Source organism: Epinephelus moara, chromosome 9, assembly GCF_006386435.1.
Source record: "Epinephelus moara isolate mb chromosome 9, YSFRI_EMoa_1.0, whole genome shotgun sequence".
NCBI lineage: Eukaryota > Metazoa > Chordata > Actinopteri > Perciformes > Serranidae > Epinephelus > Epinephelus moara.
In genome coordinates, this window is record NC_065514.1 from 11,918,385 (window position 1) to 11,937,730 (window position 19,346).

The 19,346-nt window shown below is 41.6% G+C and overlaps 1 protein-coding gene across 2 annotated transcripts in view; it reads right to left on the reverse strand.

Annotated features, from left to right (window-relative positions):
• Nucleotides 1-6: 6 nt before the first annotated feature.
• tjp2a (tight junction protein 2a (zona occludens 2)) overlaps nt 7-19,346 on the reverse strand; it is a 51,111-nt gene continuing 31,771 nt past the window's right edge. For both annotated transcript variants that reach the window (XM_050053686.1, XM_050053685.1), the window contains 22 exons: nt 18,580-18,704; nt 17,043-17,145; nt 15,955-16,747; nt 15,408-15,511; nt 14,274-14,427; nt 13,022-13,133; nt 12,087-12,217; nt 11,907-11,991; nt 11,590-11,740; nt 10,504-10,612; nt 9,790-10,009; nt 9,305-9,492; nt 9,094-9,189; nt 8,855-8,934; nt 8,561-8,771; nt 7,101-7,201; nt 6,710-6,934; nt 6,445-6,549; nt 4,315-4,512; nt 3,772-3,849; nt 2,578-2,663; nt 7-2,475 (listed from right to left, as the gene is read on the reverse strand). In XM_050053686.1, coding sequence (XP_049909643.1) covers nt 2,325-2,475; nt 2,578-2,663; nt 3,772-3,849; nt 4,315-4,512; nt 6,445-6,549; nt 6,710-6,934; nt 7,101-7,201; nt 8,561-8,771; nt 8,855-8,934; nt 9,094-9,189; nt 9,305-9,492; nt 9,790-10,009; nt 10,504-10,612; nt 11,590-11,740; nt 11,907-11,991; nt 12,087-12,217; nt 13,022-13,133; nt 14,274-14,427; nt 15,408-15,511; nt 15,955-16,747; nt 17,043-17,145; nt 18,580-18,704 — 3,606 coding nt within the window. In that variant the 3' untranslated portion in view covers nt 7-2,324. The remainder of the gene's footprint in view (nt 2,476-2,577; nt 2,664-3,771; nt 3,850-4,314; nt 4,513-6,444; nt 6,550-6,709; nt 6,935-7,100; nt 7,202-8,560; nt 8,772-8,854; nt 8,935-9,093; nt 9,190-9,304; nt 9,493-9,789; nt 10,010-10,503; nt 10,613-11,589; nt 11,741-11,906; nt 11,992-12,086; nt 12,218-13,021; nt 13,134-14,273; nt 14,428-15,407; nt 15,512-15,954; nt 16,748-17,042; nt 17,146-18,579; nt 18,705-19,346) is intronic.

The following is a 19,346-nucleotide window of genomic DNA, read 5'->3' on the forward strand; positions in this document are numbered from 1 at the left end:
TGGTTGCAAGCAGATAATAAAGACAAACATACATCAGCTTTATGCTGTGCTCAACCCCTTAAACCCAGCTCAAATCTTAAAGGTCCAGTGTGTAGCATTTAGGGGCATCTATTGGCTGAAATGGTATATAATATTCATAACCTGGAAATAAGAACCATTGTATTTTTATTTTTGTTTTTGTACCTTAGAATGATATTATATCTACATATGGAGCAGGTCCTTTCCTGCTAAGTCCGCCATGTTGTTCTACAGTAGCCCCGAACGGACAAATCAAACACTGGCTCTAGATAGGGCCATTTGTGTTGTCACATCAATCACCGTAGTTCTCCTGCACGCTTGGCATGTGGGAGAAGTTTGAGTTCTGCAACCTCACCACTAGATGCCACTAAATCCTACACATCAGACCTTTAATTACTCACACCATCATCTGAACATCCTGTTCATGATATATTTTAACAGTGAAATCTGTGACGTCATTTATCTGGTCCGCCTGTTCCAGCTGACTTAAATACAGAAATGCTTTACATACACCTACACAGTCTCCCTACTTTATGGAAGTGCACTGCATTGACTGATGGACAAGTTTGGCCCTGATCACACAGGATGTGTTTTAGCAGCTGGAGGTGCCTTTTGCAATTGATTTAATAAGAATAAAGATTTTTGCATGGGGTTTTTATGTTAGTACGTGCCTTGTATTTCTGCGCTCTAAGCGCCTGGCGTTTTTTGCCAGAGCAGTTGCTGGATACACAGAGCTATACGGCCTGATCATAGACAGCAGGTTGACAAACTGCCCCCGAGTCATCGTAAAACATGCCTGGAGACGGCCTGTGACCTACCCTCATTTTTAGGGTCTCTGTTTCCCTGTGTCCAACACATTTACTGATACCCTCAACCAGAGCTACAGCAGGTACCCTCTGTGTGAACATTTTAGGGACTAGATACGAATTACTGTCAAATAAATAAAATAAATAAACAGTATATTGAGTACATGGGAATGTTAGGAGGTGATGGGGTGGTTGCCTGGCAGCAACAAAAAGGCGCAGCAGGCATTTCATTTTTGTGTGGCGCACCTCGTGTTTTGCAGCCTGCAAAATGCATCCTGGGTGATCAGGGCCTCATGTTGCAATTTTGACTTCCGTATGTTGTAATTTTTTAACTCATGAGTATGAAAAAGTGAGGTCTTGTCAATTTAAGAACCTCGTGCTGTCGAGCTTACATCAGAGCTACAAGGCACTTGAAAATATGCCGCTTCCCAGATCGCACACATATTACACAGTGTATACATACAAATGTCCAATCAGGAATGTAGAGAGGTATAATAAATCTTGACTTGGTAGGAGAGTGATAACAAGAGGAAGACTAACACCTATTTGACATCAGCGCAGCTGCTGACACCTGTACTGACACACTGTCTGATTTTTACATTGTCCTTGTATGAGTGTGCCTCAAACGAGCCAGTCAACAATGTGAAGGGTTATTACATCGGTGGCACACACACAAAAAAATGCACGAAATAGGATGTAAAATCTAGATACTGTACACAGTCTACAGTATCATATCGATGGTTTGGTTGCAGCACGGTGTTAGCTCCAGTTTCTGCCTTCTCCCTTACCAGTACAGTCCAGTAACAGAGGTTTGGTTTTTCTGAAAAACATCGACCTGCGACCTCTGAGAAACCCAAGATGGCGCCTACAAAAGTTCTAAAAGGTATTCCCAAAATGCTCAGACTCTTTCCTGATCGAAACAAAGACGGTAGCTGGAACAGCTGGCAATATGTGCATCCTGGAAATACCTTCAGAAATACAACAACGACAACAAGAGTTTAAAAAAGGTCTTTTCAAAAATCATATCTAATATATATATTTTTCAGAAAAACTTGGTGGTTTGGTGACGCAATGCAATGGTAATTCATGAGAGACAAAAACGGGGCTAGATGTTAGTGTAGTGGTGGAAAATAAAACCTCTTCAGACACAAAAAGAGTATATACACACTAAAAACATCATGTCTGTGATATGGTATGTCAGAAAAATCAGCCATTTTTCTTTTGTGTGAAGGTAAACTTTCCAAAATACACTCTTTATAAGAATATTCTGTGTGTCACCTGGATCAGTAGGACATTTGCAGAGTAGTGAGACAACAGTATTTAAAAGTGTCTGATATCATTGACATTTTTCCCGGAATCTGACTACAAAGTTCTGAGAGTTTACATGGAGGCAAAGCTGCATGAGTGGTTACCAAGGCAACAAATGCTGTCTGCTTGTGGCGATGACGCGAGAGGAATCCAGCCGTGTGCAGTGGTGATGTCACTTACTGACTTCTCAGCCTACAGCTCAGTGTCATTGTATTTCTGAGGATTGTAGTATCCTTTCTTTGTCTGGTCGGCGAGCTGTCTGCGGTACTCATCGTCCTCGTATCCTCTGGACTCTGAGTACGGTGGCCTGAAGGGAGTCTGCTGCTCGGGATTGGAGCTTGAACTGATGACAAACACACAGACAGCAATTTAGCTTTCCTTTAATAACACTTAAACTTAATAATCTACAGCATCTTGATACATATGTCATTTTTACTGCTCTCACCCTATTGGCTGAGGACGGTTAAGGTTGGGTTTTGGCAGTTTCATTGGGACGGCATAGATGTCTGGATGCTTCTGGGCGATTTCCAACTGTGCAGAGAGAGGAAAACAGACCCAGATATGTCACAACGAATACTAAATAAATAATAAAAAAACACCACAAGACATCCTAACATGGACCCCAAGAGGCTGCAAGTGTTCTTGCAGCTTTCTCCAACTCTGTGCTTAAAGGAAAAGTTTGTCATAAGACAATACTGACATGACCACTTGTACTTTGAAAGAATTATTGGCAGCTGTAAAGAGTTAATCTCCTACAGCAATTTCAGTGAAAGATGCGGGACAGAATACACAGTCCTTGATCTGAGTAATGCATCTTTCCTTATTTTCTGTCATAATGTATAATGTTACAATGACGGATGTTCATATTACACGTGGCCTAAGTTTGATTAATGAGATAAACGTACGTAGACGTGATCCCTGTGAGTAAAAATCTTAATCTTCAAACCGGTTTGAATACACTCTCCAATGTTATTTTTTGCTACTTTGGCTACAAGCTGATACCAGCTTGTGACGATTTCTTTAAATGGTCATCTACTCCAGGCAGCTACTGCAAGTGTTTACATTAATGAGCCTACACTGCTACATGTAGCTACATGCTAAGGTTGGGGAAACCTGTAATCTTGGTTGCTGTTATAGTAAATTTCTTCCTGATTTTGAATCAAATCCCTGCTGGAACATGTCCACTGTGTTTAGAAGCTTTTATTAGTGATTTATCATGGTATAAAGTGCTATACACAATCATTCCCCTGCTCCAAGAACACTACAGCATGTGGCTACATGCTAAAGGCAGGGAAACATGTAATCTTGGTTGGTGATGTTGTGAATTTCTCCCTGATTTCCAATGACATTTCCTGCTGGAACATATTTGGTTGCGTTTCGAGGCTTTTCTTGGTGATTTTCATTGGAAGAAAGTGCTGCAATACAGTCATTATTAGCTACAGGTACACTGCAACATGTAGCTACATGCTAATGTTGGGGAATCCTAGTAATCCTAGTTGCTGTTGTAGTAAATGTCTTCCTGATTTTGATCTATGATCTCTCTATCTCTCTATCTATCTATCTGAGTAGTGGTCCCTAATTCTCCTTCCCCAACTCCTACACTGCTTCAGACCATAATATGAATAAAAACAACACTGACTCGAGCATTTTCTGCCTCCTGCAGCTCCAGGATCCTCTGTGCTCGGGCCAGGTGGTCCATCTTCTCAAAAGCTTTGATCTAGGAGAAAAATAAATGTTAACCAACGTCCGTTTTAGACAGGAAATAGTAGATACTGCACACCCACATGGCATGATTCATGTAAAAGTGACTGTAAAATGAAACATTTGAGTGTGATAACCTGAAGTGAAGATGACACGATTATGATGGATGATGTGTTCTTATGGATATAAAAGGAGGGCTACAAACATTCAAGATGAATGCAGACACATTCAGTTACCTGGTCACCCATTCCCTATTTCATAATAGAAGCAATGAAAGCGAAAGAGGAGGAAAATGAAATAAAAAGTCATTTAATAACTGAGTCAAAGTCTCTGTCTTAAGCATAAGAGAAAATTATTCTTAATGCTGGATGAGCCAGGAAGAGTATTTATTAAAAGGGATATTTAAAATTTAATAAATCACAAAAGCAATCTGTTGCACAAGTACTTTGTTGGTCTGAAAGTGCAGTATAATAACACTAACCTTGCCCAGGAAGGATTTGCTGGCGGGGTCCTCCTCTGGGCTCTGCTCCTCTGATGGCTGCATCAGACGGGGGATGGTGGGCTTCAGGGCTACAGGAGGGGGTAGCGGCTTGTTTACGCCGGCTGCATCGCTGCTGATGGTGCTGCTGGAGTGTGAGTCATAGCTTCGGGATGAGTCAGTCCGAGTCTGAGCCCGCACCTGTCACAGCAAAGGTCTGTTTGTGATATTTTGGACCATCTGAAACCTTTAGCTGCCAGACAATGTCTTGGTGAGGGTGGTCTGCCTCAGCATCGTGCTACTTCAAATTAAAACACCTCCACATGGAAAAACTAAAGTGTGACACGAGGTAAAAATATCCTCGCTGGTATTCATGAAATTCTGTTTGGGTTTATATCAGAATGACTCCCTTGTCAGACTGCGGCATCTTCGAAAGACAAGATTTTTCAGCTCAGGTTCAGCAATGTGTCAAAAACAAAACATTAAAAAAAAAACAAAAAAAAAAAACATTTAAAACAATGGTGGAACCTGCAAAACTTATTTAAAGGGTAGTTGTATCTGAGTGACTAATGGGATCAACAACTTCTGAAACTGGTTCAGTAGTGAGCGTCAGTGCTGCAACCAGCAGCGGAGAAACAGGCAGCACCCACTTTGGGCATTTGTGCAACATCAGTACATCCATTACAAGTGCTTGTTTTTGCCACTCACAGGCTCAGATATAATAAGCGTCCAACAACACTGTGGAAAGGATCTATAGAGAGAGACCTTTTTGTCAGAGAGCAAGATCCTTCACCAGAAATAGCCCTGAAATTGCTATCGATAAAACCACCAGACCACCAGCCAGTATATTTTGACATCTATTTCAAATGGAGTTGATGATTGTTGAAACAGTGGAAAGACAAAGCAAAACTTTTTTGTGAATTTTACTTTGTTTCTGTCAAGGCTGTTTTCAGTCAAACAAAAAGGATCTTACTCTTTAACAGTAAGGTTTTATTTTTGTGATAAAGATATGACAAATTTGTAAAAAAAATAAATAAATAAATAAAAATTAAAAATTGTTAACTTAAAAAAAAGTTGCAAAAGAGTTGCAACAATGTAAGTGATATAGTTTTACAGTTTGCCTTCAAATATTCAGTAAAAACTAAACAAAAATGATCTCACATGTCTGCAAGCGTCACGTGGGTTTACATTACCATAGGTTTAATCTCTTGACGATAGGGCTGCCACGATTAGTCGACTAATCGATGACTAATCGACTATTAAAATAATCGGTGACTATTTCAGTAGTCGACTAATCGGTTTGAGTCATTTTCATAGAAAAGTACTATAAAAGTACCCCAAAATACTCTTTCTGCAGCTTCTTACGTTCAGATATTGGCAGCTTTACACACTCTCCCGTGATGGTGAACTAAAACCCTTTGGCGTGAGTGCGAAACAAGACATTAGATGACGTAATTTTGGGGTTTGGGCGAGAAAGAACCGACATTTTTCAACATTTTAACACATTTTTCGATAAAATGATTAGTCGACTAATCGAAGAAATAATCGACAGATTAGTCGACAATGAAAATAGTCGTTAGTGGCAGCCCTACTTGACGACACAAACTACACTGTGCGCAAGGCGAGAAAGGAGAGAGAGAGATGCAGTGTTGCTGCCGGCAGAGTGGATGAATGAGTTACCTCTGAGCGGTAAGTCGTTGACAGACCTAACGACGCAATAAATTATTCCACACTACCAAAGCTGCTCCTCTTTTTGGAACCACTGCAGAGTCGGTAATAATTTCACTTTTAGCAATGCTAGTTGTTGCCGTGTGTAAGAGTCAATATGTCAACAAGCCGAAATATCGTGAGTATCACAATAAACATTTTTCACATCATATGAAAAAATATACCAGTATCATCATGAACAAGATGATATGGCACACCCCTAGTGCAAACATGCTCTAAGTGGTTACATTGCAGCCTGTGTGTGGCTGCCGCCTGCAGCGACCTCATTTACTGGACCAAATTCAAAAATTGTCCAGGTTAAAAAATACCGAACTGACCCTTCAAGGTTTACTTTATACTCATTACCAGAAAGTGTAGATAAAGTGATGTAGAGTTTTTGGGGAGGAAAGAGGGGAAGGATCTCACCTTCGGGGGTTCGGGGACAAAAGCAGGGGGAGGGCTGGGCTCTCTGTTCAGCATCTCTCTGCTCCCTGACCTCCTCATATGAGCCCGGGGTTCAGGATGAGGCTTCTACACACACACGCACACAGACACAGGAGGGTTGTTGGGGTCAGATTATGGAAACACAGACTTTAAAACTGACAATGAGAAAACAATGGTGAGAATTCAAAGGGTGACTATTTCCTACAGCACGTTCAGTGTACATTATTTAATATATCAGCATTCCCACCTCATCTGGCAGTACAGGCTCTGATGATCGACTGATAGCCGACACCGGCTGGGGCTCGTCCAATGTCTCGTCCAGCTCATTGTCAGTGTAAGCCCCACCCTCGTCTGCTGTGTCATCGTAGTCGCTGGTCAGGCGGCTGTCCATGCTCAGGTAGTCTGCACTCATTGCTGATAGGTAGGACATGCGGTCATCATGGAGATCCAGGTCCTCCTCTGAACCATCCAACTGAGGAGAGAAAGTGACAATACAGACTTAATACTGGATTTATTACAACACACAGCTCACACATATAGCATACCAAAGTTCATATTTAACTGTCTACTTTTGGAGCCTATGTAAATTTTTGACAGATGCCTGCAGCAGTGTCATTCATACAGATAATAAGACTCACCTTGCCCTCACACACCCACACAGCTCTGTCCTGCTGTTCCCGAATTGAATCCTTCACGCTGCCATACCATGCGTCATTGGCTGAATTCAAGTCGATTGTTGCTGGATGGGCACACAGACAAAAAAAAAAGAAAAAAAAAGACAAAACATCACAAACAGTGTGTCAGTTAATTCCTGTGAATCCTGATGAGTCACGGCAGCACTCTTAAAATGAAGTTCGTGACATAATAACAACCTTGCCATCCTAGAAACTGCTAAATTTATTCAAAAGTAAAGGTGTGATCGCCAAAGAATCCTTCTTCTTTATCTTAAAAATGTTTTTTTAAAAGTATTTCATTATTGCTTACTCTATTTTTCTTTTGTCATCCTTTTTTTGCCCATTGCTACTATGCGTAATCTTTAATGTGGATTGATTAGAATATATTAGATGCCCTGCTCCTCTGTCCAGAGGCGTCCCCCAGGGTTCGGCGCTTGGTCCTCTCCTGTTCTTCCCCTACATAGGGGTGTAATCAATACACCAACAAACTTTTTAATACCAGCAAATATCATATCATTGTCCAGAGAATCTATACCAGTAGTTCCCAACTGGTCCAGCCATGGGGTCCAGATTTCTCCTTAGTCATTGGTTTGACGTCCACAGTTTAATGTATTCAGCGTCACACTTGTGTGGCCATGTTGTTGAGCTAGTTTGCTGTCTCTGTTTACTAACGGTCCATTTGTCATTAACTCTTCTTCAAGTTTAATGGCAGTTGGCAAACCAGCTTTAACATGCATGACCGCCACCTACTGGACTGTGGAGCAGTAGATTGTCAGGAAACCAAACAAAAACAAAAACTAAATTCTCTCTATTGTTCCTGTTACTCTCAAATAACTAAACAGAAGCTTACACTCATTCCTTAATGTCTTTCCAAGTAGATTCCCTAATGTGATAATGTGCTTTTCTTGCGTAAGTCCTGTTTAGTCACTCACTCTACAGCAGGAATCGACACTTCAAAATAAAACCTCTCTGCTGGAAATTCACTAAACTTAAAAATAAAACAAGTTTTTTTTTCCAAACATGACCTCTTTGCAATCAGTTGCAGTCCATCCAGAATGGACCCACAACCCACTTTTGGACCATGACCCACCAGTTGGAAACCACTGATCTATACCATATCATGAAGAAACTAGTGATTTACACTCCTACCTCTATGGGATGGGCATGAAGCAGCAAGTAAGTTATATAAATAATAAAAGAGAACACATATAACAAAATAACAAGTGTGCTAATACAGCCATTTTGTGTTTAATGCCTGTATGCCAGAGGGATTAAAATACTTCTTGTATATGTACCTGCTGGCTCTTGCGATCCTAAATTGATGACCAGATGGTAGCTGTGTACAGCACATTGTAACAATTATACATTTATTATTATTGACTTTATTGCTGCGGAGTACCAGACTATTTCATAGTAAAACATACCAGTGAAAAGGTGTGAGCAGGTCTTCCTCAGCTTGACGGCCTGCTCATACAGTTTGCGAGCACTGCGGTTGGATCCGGGTACGAGGCGGCTCCTCATGGTCTTGACGCCTTGCTTGCTGTCTGGGTTCAGGAAGATGACAATGGGATACCACTGGGTGTAGTTTAGAGTGTCCACAGCTTTGGGTGTCACATCCAGCAGAGCATGACGGTCCTGAGGAAACAGGGAGGTGGATGAATGTTTGATGATTCAACAGTATTTTCATAAACCTGCATTTTCTTCTTTGTATACCATACCTGCTCAATGATTTGTCTGATGGTGTTTAGTCTCACCACTCCAGAGGATTTCTCACTTCCTGCATCCTTGGGCTCCGTTTCTTAGAGAGGGGGAAAAAAACATCACAATAACCGTCATCCTTAAATACTTTCAATATTAACTACGTTCACTGTATATGTAATAGAACCCTGCTTAACACAGTGTGCTAGAGTACAAATTAAAACAACTTCAATAAAGAAGTGATGGGGTAAACACTTACTGGCGACAACAAACTCATTCGGCATGTCGTTGCCCAGTTTTTCATTTACTGCATCGGAAATGGGCCCAAATATCACCACAGGTCTCTTGAAACCAGCTGAACAAAACAGGATGCAAATTCAGTCATGACAGTTGACAGGAAAAACACACAACATCTCAGCAAAACTTTGTATGAAATTGCAGAGTGACCAGTGGATAACTTCTTTGGGTACCTTCACGTAAGACCACTCTCTCATATGCAGGGAATTTTGTGGTAACTGGAGCAGCGCTCAGGTCCTCTCGGCTCTTGCGCAAATCTTTCTTCTTCGCCGCCCTTTGACCTCTTAGCCTCCAAAAGTCTCCTCTGTCGTTACCTGATGCTGCCCGAGCTGCATTCTGAACGTTGGCCATTTGCTCTGCCCTGTGAGACAAAATAAAAAGGAACTTTAGTTGGCATCGTGTCTAATTGTCTAACCAGCGCTGTTTTTTCAAGATACAATTCTCCACACTACACAGTTTGTAATGACTCTTGGTGAAGCAGAGCCTTGTGATGCTGGACTGTAGAGCTGATCAGAGGGTTCAGTTTTTGCCAGCTGAATGGACTCTGTGCTAACATGGCCTTATACAAGCCTTATAGATGCACACATATCAGAAAAAGTATTTAATAAATACTCAACTCTACATTCAAAACCATAACAACCACGACCCCTGAACACACCTGCTCTTGTTGGGAATGATTCCTTTCTCCAGCAGCTGATTGTCTTTGTCAGAGCGGACTGCCAGCCAGTTGCCCAGTTTGCCATCATAAAGTGTGTCCGTCACTTTGAAGATCTCTCCTCTGGTGAAAGGAAGGCTCTGAGGAGCCTCCTTCTCATACTCAAAGTGGGTCCTGATGAAGAAAGAGTCGCCTCTGCCAGATGCTAGAATGTCCTTGTAGACTAAAACAGGAACAAGAAAGTGGGGGGAAAAACTCATACTGGGTCTATCCATTCACTTAGTCCCCAGTAGGCATAATTCTTGTACTAAAGGCTTCAAAACTAAACTGAAAAGTAAAGTAAGTGAATAAATAACCCAATCTTACAGTATTGTAAAGTGGATTTGGTGTACCCCAGGGCTCCATTCTGGGTCCTCCGCTATTCTCTGTCTACATGAAATATCTGTCTCCCAAAATCCAGAGTATATTTTTATTACTATACAGATGACACCCCACTTGACATTATCGTTGTGATTATTTAAATCAATCAGCTATATCAAATGCCTACCTTAAACTGGACCACTAAGGTAAAAATGTAAGGTATTTTTCTTAAGTACCCACACAACTGAAAAGATTTTTTGTATTTGTGTCTGTATTTATCTTTCTGTTTAACCATTTTCTTATTAACAGCATTATGTTTTGTATTAGTTGCATTATAAGCCATTTTATATACAGTACCTTCAGGTTTGCTTTGAGCAAGAATGGTAACATCTTCTCCTTTGGGAATCTCCAGAAGGTAGAGGACAGCATCTTCACGTACCATGCCTCTGAAGTCCATGCTGTTCACCTGAAGCAGACAGACCAGATAAGAAATATCATCAGAGAGAGATTGGTATAGTGTGGAACAGACTTAAATACAACATGACCAGCAGATAAATAAGGATTTTTTTTCACAAAGGAATAAGATACCAGAACACTGGCATTCGAGTAAAAAAAGGGGTGACTTTTTTGGTTCAGTCCATCTTTATGAAGTTAATAGCAGATTCTAATCCTGCCTTTGGTTTACATTTACAACTTGGATTATTCCTTTAATGGTTTGGCTCTTACATCATTTTAATCTTGCCTTTCTCTTGCTTGTCTTTTGTCTTCATGCTATGTTTACAGCACCGTAATAGTTGGTACTTACACCTAGTCAAGAGTCTAACTGGGATCCTAAATATGGGATATTAATCAATTAATGTGGAATAAAAGAAGTAATTTTTTAAATTTATATAGCGTCTAATCAAAACAAAAGTTATCCAAGGACAATTTTCATGTAGGTCTTGACAATACTCAAACAACTCCCACCAAGAGCAAGCACATAGTGCTACACTTGGTCAGTCCACACCAGCTACTGGGGACAGCTAACCACAGCAGTACACCATGGAGTTTCCATGATGCAGAGCAGCACTTCCAATTCACAAAGCCTCTCTTCCAACACTTCAAATAACCTACATTTAATATACATGTACCAGTATCACTAAAGGACGTAAAGGGTTAGCTAACCAAACACCAAGCAAGAGAGAGCAGAAGTGGGCTAGGGAGTATGGTAACTAACTGTGCTAATAGTGTGTAAACAACAGTGGGATTAGCGAGGAAGCCACTAAAGGAGAAATCTTGTAAGTGCTTGAGCAGAGGTAGTTTATGTTTAACATCACGTGTAGCTAGTAATCAGGCGCCATATTGCTGAATACACCAAATATAACTGGAATGAGCTACAGCAGTGAAAAAGCTACTGATAGCACAGCAAATGAGACAACAGTGGAGCATGTCAGCAAGTCTCACCTTCATGATCTGGTCTCCTGTGCGGAGACCCTCCTGCTCAGCAGCACTGTCCTCCTGAACACCAGCGATGAAGATGCCGACATCATTTCCCCCTGCCAGCCTCAGACCCACGCTGTCACCTTTCTGGAAATGCACCATCACTGTGTTTGGCCTGGATGACAAGGGCAAGATCTCATTATACACAGAGGAAGGACCAAAGATTTTTTTTCATATACAATTCTACTTTGGGTCTCTGGTTTTAAACAGACAGAGAGATGATAACAGATGTGTGGCTTAAACTTGTGGACAATGTCACCCTGACTATGTGATATACTGACCCATATATCTCCTGGTCCTCTATGCTTGGCTTTAATGGCACCTTAGGAGGAGCATGTATCCTCGGGGCTACAGTGACTGCTGGTACTGTAGAATCACAAAACCAACATATTATCAACTACAGCAGCCAAATTTACATCTATTCACAAGTTTTACATACTCAGAGGGAGACACGTGTGTACCTGGTGGTGTTTCTGGTCGTGGGTCCTCCCTCTCTGCCTGCAAAGGGGGCACATCTTCTACAGTTCTGTCTGGAGGTCTGAATGGTGTTGGCATAGCACCCATTTTTGCCAGCCTGTTAGGTGGATCCTCTCTGGTAATATATCACAAATTCAAGTATCAGAATATGTAGAATTACTACAAGGACATTCTGGTGACCAGTGTTCAGCCGCTGACTGTTGTTTCATGAAAAATAAACATACAATCAAATGTTACAGCACTTAATCAATACTAATATTATATATATCATATTAAAATCCATGACAAGAAAATAAAAAAAACTATTGCCTCTGTAACTCTCTTGATTTGACTTAATGTGATGGTTCAGCTAAGCTTAATGAAACATAAATCAACATTATCCTGATTTTCCCGCTCAAGTTACCAAAGCACAGATACTAAAATCACTGGGGATATGTTAGTGGACTCTTTGTGGCTTTGATTTTCTAAAAACAATAAATATTTCTGTAGCTGTGGAAGCTAAAAAATGTATTGCTTTAGACATGGGGCAGCAGCAAAACAAATTTTAGCCACCTAAAAAGTCCCACCTACCTGGTAAATGACTGTTTTTCTCAATGAAGTCTGGCTTTGAAGAGAGCAATACAACAGCTTCAGTTCCCCGTCGAAAATTGCCATCTGATGGCACGGTAAAGTGGTGACAATACTCTGAATACAGTGTACACTTACTGTAAACTGATACTGATTTTTTAGGTGGCTAAAATACATTTTGCTGCTTCCCCCAACCACAGCAGTTAGCTTAGCTTCCGTGGCGGTACTCCTGCCTGCTTCTCCAAACTGGGGGTTGGTTGACCGCCATCTACTGTTTGTAATATACTGACTATGGATACCTCATACAACCAGACTTCAACAAACCCAAACTGTCCCTTTAATAACAACTTACCTTGGCTTCTCTCTTAGCCTCTCATTGGAGGAGTGAGAGGAGAGGTCAGAGTGGTGGCCCCGCCTGTCATCCTGTGGAGAGTAGGAGCGGTATGACTCGATCTCAGAGATATCTGTAACACATGAAACACAGGTTGAAAAATATCATAACCTTTCTGAACCAACTCAAGACTTAAATGTCTGTGAGGTCTTTGGGTTTGATATTGTCTTCATGTTCAGGAAATAAAAACTAAAAACATGTCATGAAGAATTAAAGTGTTTAATTTCACCTTGATGTGTGTTATAGAAATTACATAAGGTGGCTTTTACATCATTCAAATGGCCCACAGGTCATGGAAGCAGGAAAAGGCACACAAATGAAGGTCACATGATGACAAAGTTTAATATGCCCAGAAACTATATGTATTACCGGCTACAAGGACCTTGACGTTTAGAAAGAAGGCTATACTGCAGTTCCATGTATTTCAGGATGATTGATGAAGCATTGCAATCCATTTTAAAGCAACATTAAATCGATGCACTTCAGGTGATTTGAACCTGGCAGAGCTGAAACACCTCTCACACACAGACACACACACAGAATCAGTCCCTATTGTTCTCAGAGGTCTCTATAGAGAGGGATACTGGACGGCTGCTGTGGTGCCAACCTTAACATAATGAAATTCTGTCATATCCAATAGCAGGATTATGATGGGGGATTAGATCACCCTGCCTGAGGCGAGTGAGCACTTTCACACATGCAGAAAAACACACACACACCACACACATATATACACACGCACACAGTTCCAAAACCAGACAAAGTGGGTCACAAGTCTTCCGGCTATCCCCCCACCTCCCTGCAAACATTTGGTCAGTGAACAATCCACTCACACCACTTATCTTAGCTTGGTCCTGACCAATCACAGCACACCATCCGGTCATGTGACATTAAAACCAGGTATAAAAGAGTGAGTAATCATGACGGTGGAGGAATAATGATGACAGTTTGGTGACTCTTTGGTTAGCTCATGGTGCTGTTACTGTTTTGTAAAGTATTTGTACACATGAAATATAAAAACTGTGTTAGTAAAACTTTTATTTGATGACGGGAGAACAAGTTTGAAAGACAAGTACAACAACAGCAAGAACGTTTATACAGTTCATATGAAGTTCATGCGTGATGGGTGTATACATGATGATGGCGGCCACTCGTCAGGTTTGCCTTTACTCTGGGTAGGACCTGCTGCTTTTCAGTTTCGAGTATCTCTCACCATCGAGCTCCGAGTCGCTGTCCACCATCGGAGGGACTCGGATCAGCACCTGCCGTTTGTCTCTCTGCACCACCAGCTGCAGCTTCCCACGAGACTTCTCGATCAGCTTCCCCGCATCGCTGAGTGACAGGTTTTCTGTCACTGTACCGTTAATCTGACAGAGTGAGACAGGAGATCAGGACACAGTCAGATGCTTATCAGTGCGCTAACTACAATGCAACAGTATGAGTCCTGTGCAGTTACGTATTCAAACAGCTTCGCTATGAAGAGAGAGAGAGAGATTGTGAGAGGTTTGAAACTTCATCCAGTCATAAAAACAAGACAGAAATCTTCCTTTCTTTTGATAGATTTTTCAAATAAGTACACAGCATCCTCAATAACCAAACTCACCCCCTACACCAGGAGCTGGAGTTTACATATGAACCCATTTGTGCCAAAAGACTGTATTTGGTATGATATGGGAAAATGCCACAACATTTGTTCTGATTGGTCTTAAAGCTGGGGTCGACAACTTTTACTAACAAAACAATGATTCTTCACAAAAAAAAAGTCTTAAGCCGTAAAACATATTTGACCCTCACTGAAGGTAACACAGCCTATTAAGTCTAAACTAGCCAGTCAACAATATTAACAGGTCTAAATGAGCTTTCATTAATATGTTTTACCACAAGGTGGCGATCTGCAGTGGGCTATTTATAATTATTTAGTACTTTAACTTTGGTAAAGGAACTGCATTTGTGTGGTACCTTTCTAGTCTTCCAACTACTCAAAGCGCTCTTACACTACATGTCACATTCGTCCATTAACACACATTCACACACTGGTGGCCAAGGCTACCATACAGGGCGCCACCTGCTACTCACTAAGCATTCACACGCTATAGAGCAACCAAAGACCCAAAGACTACACATAGTATGATGAGAAAATTTAACTTTTCAGCCAAATAGTTTGACCAATTTTGAAAATTTCAAGAAACAAAAATTTCAGTCATGACCACAAATGGGTTAATGACTAAAAAAACAGACAGAAGAGTCAGAAAATAATACGTTTAGTAAGTAATAATCAATATTTCCAATTCTATTCTGATGAGAAACTTTTTCACAATCTGCATTTTGAGGAAAATCTTGCCCCTACCTTTAATATAATGTCCCCTTCCTGCAGGTTTCCATCTCTGCTGGCGAGTCCTGTGCTGGTCATCTCTTTGATGAAGAGCTGGCTGCCCAGACGAAGGCCATACTCTGGAAAAGATGGTAAAAAATAACCATCCTTGTTTATCAACAAATAAAAAGGCCAAACAGCCTACCCAGCCTTAATTTCTTACATGTTATAAAACATAACAACTACATATTAACAACTTAATCAAATCCCTATCAAAAAACATATCAAACATAATTAATAATACCAAATAAAGCAGGAAAACTTTCTACAGGAAGACTGTTTTGGGGCCCATACAACAAAAGCACTGTCTCCTTTAGTTTTACGTCTAGATTGGAAGATCATTAGTAGATTTTTGTGGTAGGTAGGTACATCAAGACATAACAGTTCATAGATGTATGCTGATGGCATGCTGTGCTTTAAAAGTAATGAGTAAAACCTTGAAATCAATCCTTAAGTGAAATGGAAGCCAATGCAGGGTCGCTAAAACAGAAGTAATGAGTACCAAGGCTTGTTAGTGTCTCACCTTCGTTGGGGCGGTTCTTCAGCAGCAACACATTCAGGGGTTTCTCCAGTGGCTCTAGGTCCCGCGGGGGGCGGGGCAGAGGGATGGGCATGGCAGCAGGTGATGGCGAGCGTTCCAAACGATCTCTGCTCCCACTCCGCTTCATCGGCTCCTCATACTTCCTTGGGTCACTGGGGATGCGTTCACGTCCTCGTTCGAAGCTGTGGTCACGTCCACGGCCTCGCCCCGGGCTGTGGCTGTCATGTCTGTAGCGCAGGTCCGGGCTGTTGGTGCGGTCCAGTGTTCGCTCGCTGCGGAAGCGTCTGTCCGGGCTGTAGTCCCGGTCGAGGGCTCGCTCGCTGCGGTAGCGCCGGTCAGGACTGTGTTCTCTGTCTAATGCGCGCTCGCTGCGGTACCTCCTGTCTGGGCTGTAGTCGCGGTCCGGCATGCGGTCGCTCCTTAGATGGCGTTCCGGGCTGCGTTCTCTGTCCAAGGTGCGACCTCTGCTGCCATCTCTCCTGTACTGCCGGTCCGGGCTCAGGTCTCTCTCCATGCTCCTGCCACGATCCCGCCGGTCATAGTCCCTGTCGTAGTCGCGCTCACGTGTGTGGTAGCCAGAATCCATGTAGCCTCCCCCACCTCGCTCCCTCTCCAGGCTGGGGTCCCGCCCGCCTCCACTTCGGCCGCTGTACACACTGCGGCGGTCCTGGTCGTAGTTGTAATCGTCATTGTAGTCGTTGTTGAAGACTCTGTCATCAGGTGATGGAGGACGATTCAACAGATTGACTGGAACCTTCCTGGGCCTCTTGATCGTCTGTTGATTCACAAAGACAAAGAGTTTTTCAATGAACACAAAAAGGAAAGAGGTCACAATAAATCCTAACTTTAAGTTTATATTTCGGAGGTTGGTTGAGCCTTTTTGGGGGCTGGAAGTAGAGAGACAGTTGGGAAATACTCTGAGTGAGAAATGGGATCAATAAATTTGATTACATGTCACGAGCCAGCTTCAAACCCTCAACACATCACATGGTGAGCAACTTAAATGAACACTCATTACTATTTAACAAAACAAGAATAAATATTAAATAACAAACAAAAGCTGTACTTACAATTTTTGCTACTTTGCCACACTTCCTGAGGGTCTGGACAGCGAAGGAGTGGAGGGCTCCCTCCATGGGGGTGGCGTTCACCTGCATCACTCGGTCATTCTCACTGAACACAAACACACATTTATATGAGCTTAACATGCTTAACTTAAAAAGTGAGGGATGAGTCCAGGATTCATACAGACGTTACCAAATTCAATTCAAGCACTTTAAACAACTTTTATCAAGTACTACTTTTTAATTTTCAAGGACTTCACTCAAAGCTACTAATTCATTTTCAAATACAATTTTTTATGAAGCATAAACAAATTATGTGATGAATGTCTCTCATCTTAGGGAAGGGTTCCTCATCACACTCTTTTTAGGGACAACCGCAAAAATAATACATCATGTTATAGAACTATTGGAAATTAGAGCAAAGAAATTAAGCCAGCTGGAACTTCAATTTCACTGTCAGTGTTCAGTGGCGCTTTTACAGCGGTGCGCTGCTGAAGATAGAGGAAAACAAATCACAGTGAAAAGCCGGCTCATTAAGTTAAGTGAAGTTAAATTTAACCATACTGACATAGGCCTGCTGGTTTTGCTGGGGTTTTAAGAATGAAGCAAAGAAAAAATAAAGTACGATGTCAGGCGGGACATCATCTACAATATGTGAGTAAGAAAGGAAATGGTAGATTGCGCCACAAAACGGGTGACATGTCAGGAGTTAAAAAACGAAAAAGTTGAGAGATTTCTGATTCCAAGCTCTTAAATCATAATGACTTGATGAACAAAACTTTCGCCAAAATATAAGACAGCATTGTGTGGTTCATTTGGAATTTTAATGGCTATTTTCAAGGTGTTTCGGTACTTAAAAAATCCCTTAAAAAATCAAGCATGTGAATGTGAATGTGACAAAGCTTTTATGCATACAAGTGACAGGTGGAACACTGCTTTGGATTTTTACACCAAAATCAAAGAGGTTGTCACATATAAGTAAATAAAAGTACTTATACTGATAAACTGTGAGATTAAATGAGTCATGGGTGTGTTTTGCAGAGAAGGTGATAAGTATTAGGTCCTCTATCATTAGGTCCTCTATCATTGACATTTAATTTCATATTGCAGTGTATTGTAAAAAAGGAAGTCCTGGAAGACTGTGGTTAAATTAAACAGACGGGAATGTCATTATGTTTTTGGCAAATCCTGTCAATCAAATCCCAGAGAAATAAAGGTAGTTCTTCACATCGAGGCAAATAGTCTGTAAATTAAATATTAGTCCTAGTTAGTTTTTTTTCTTGCCAACCATGGTCGAATACATACAGTGATATTAAAAAGAAGAGATACCTCGGTGTAAACGGTACGGCAAAGTCTCTACGTGGTCATAATTACGTTTTCCATGATTAAAGGAAGGTGAATTGTACTAAATCTTAATTAAACACAGATAAATTGGTCAAAACAACAGTGTCTGTTCTAACTTAATGACACAACTCTACAGCTTCAGTACAGCAGCATTTAACTGATGGATTTCTACTAAATTATGAGCAACAACAGTACGTACAACAACAAGCCATCAGCAGGTCCTCCCTGCAGGACGTCGGACACCACTATGGACGTCTCGCCACTCTCCTCGTTCGGGTTGTCTCGCCCCCCTGACACTGCGATGCCGAAGCCCATCTTTGAATCCTGAGAACAAAAACAGAAAACATGTGAATCACGTCGAGTCTCCATCTATTCTGTGCCACATTGTGTGTGTGTGTGTGTGTGTGTGAGAGAGAGAGGTCCTGTAATCCCTGTGGTGTGGGTCAGCTCACAGTGTATTATCATGGCTGTATGTGTATTGTACATGGCGATTAAAGGGATTTTGACTTCGATTGTGATTACAGTTGTGCATACTGGAGTCATGAATGACTGTGCAGCACTTCAGCGCCTACACAGCCATCCTCTGTAGCCTGGTGTATCGTGTGTGATTAACAACGATGCTAATCCTCGGCTTCCCAATGTTACCAAATGTCAAGAGTGTGTGAGCACGTGTGTCTGTGTACTTTCCCCGCACACTTTATCCATGGTGTGATTTTAATTTAAAGACAAGGCTTCTTTGGAAACGTGCTTCAGCTTTAAATGATTCTACCTGCCACTGCTCCAGTTTGCCCAGATGAGATTAGGTCAGAGATTTGGTGACCCCGTCTCTTTATCCCCTCCCTTCCATCTGTACTTAAAAAAAAAACCCCATACAATTCACCACTTCCCTCTGTCTCTAGCAGATGGCCGCGGAGGCAGAGGGAGGGACAAAGTCTGAGCAGGGAAATCAACAGAGAGGCAAAAAAA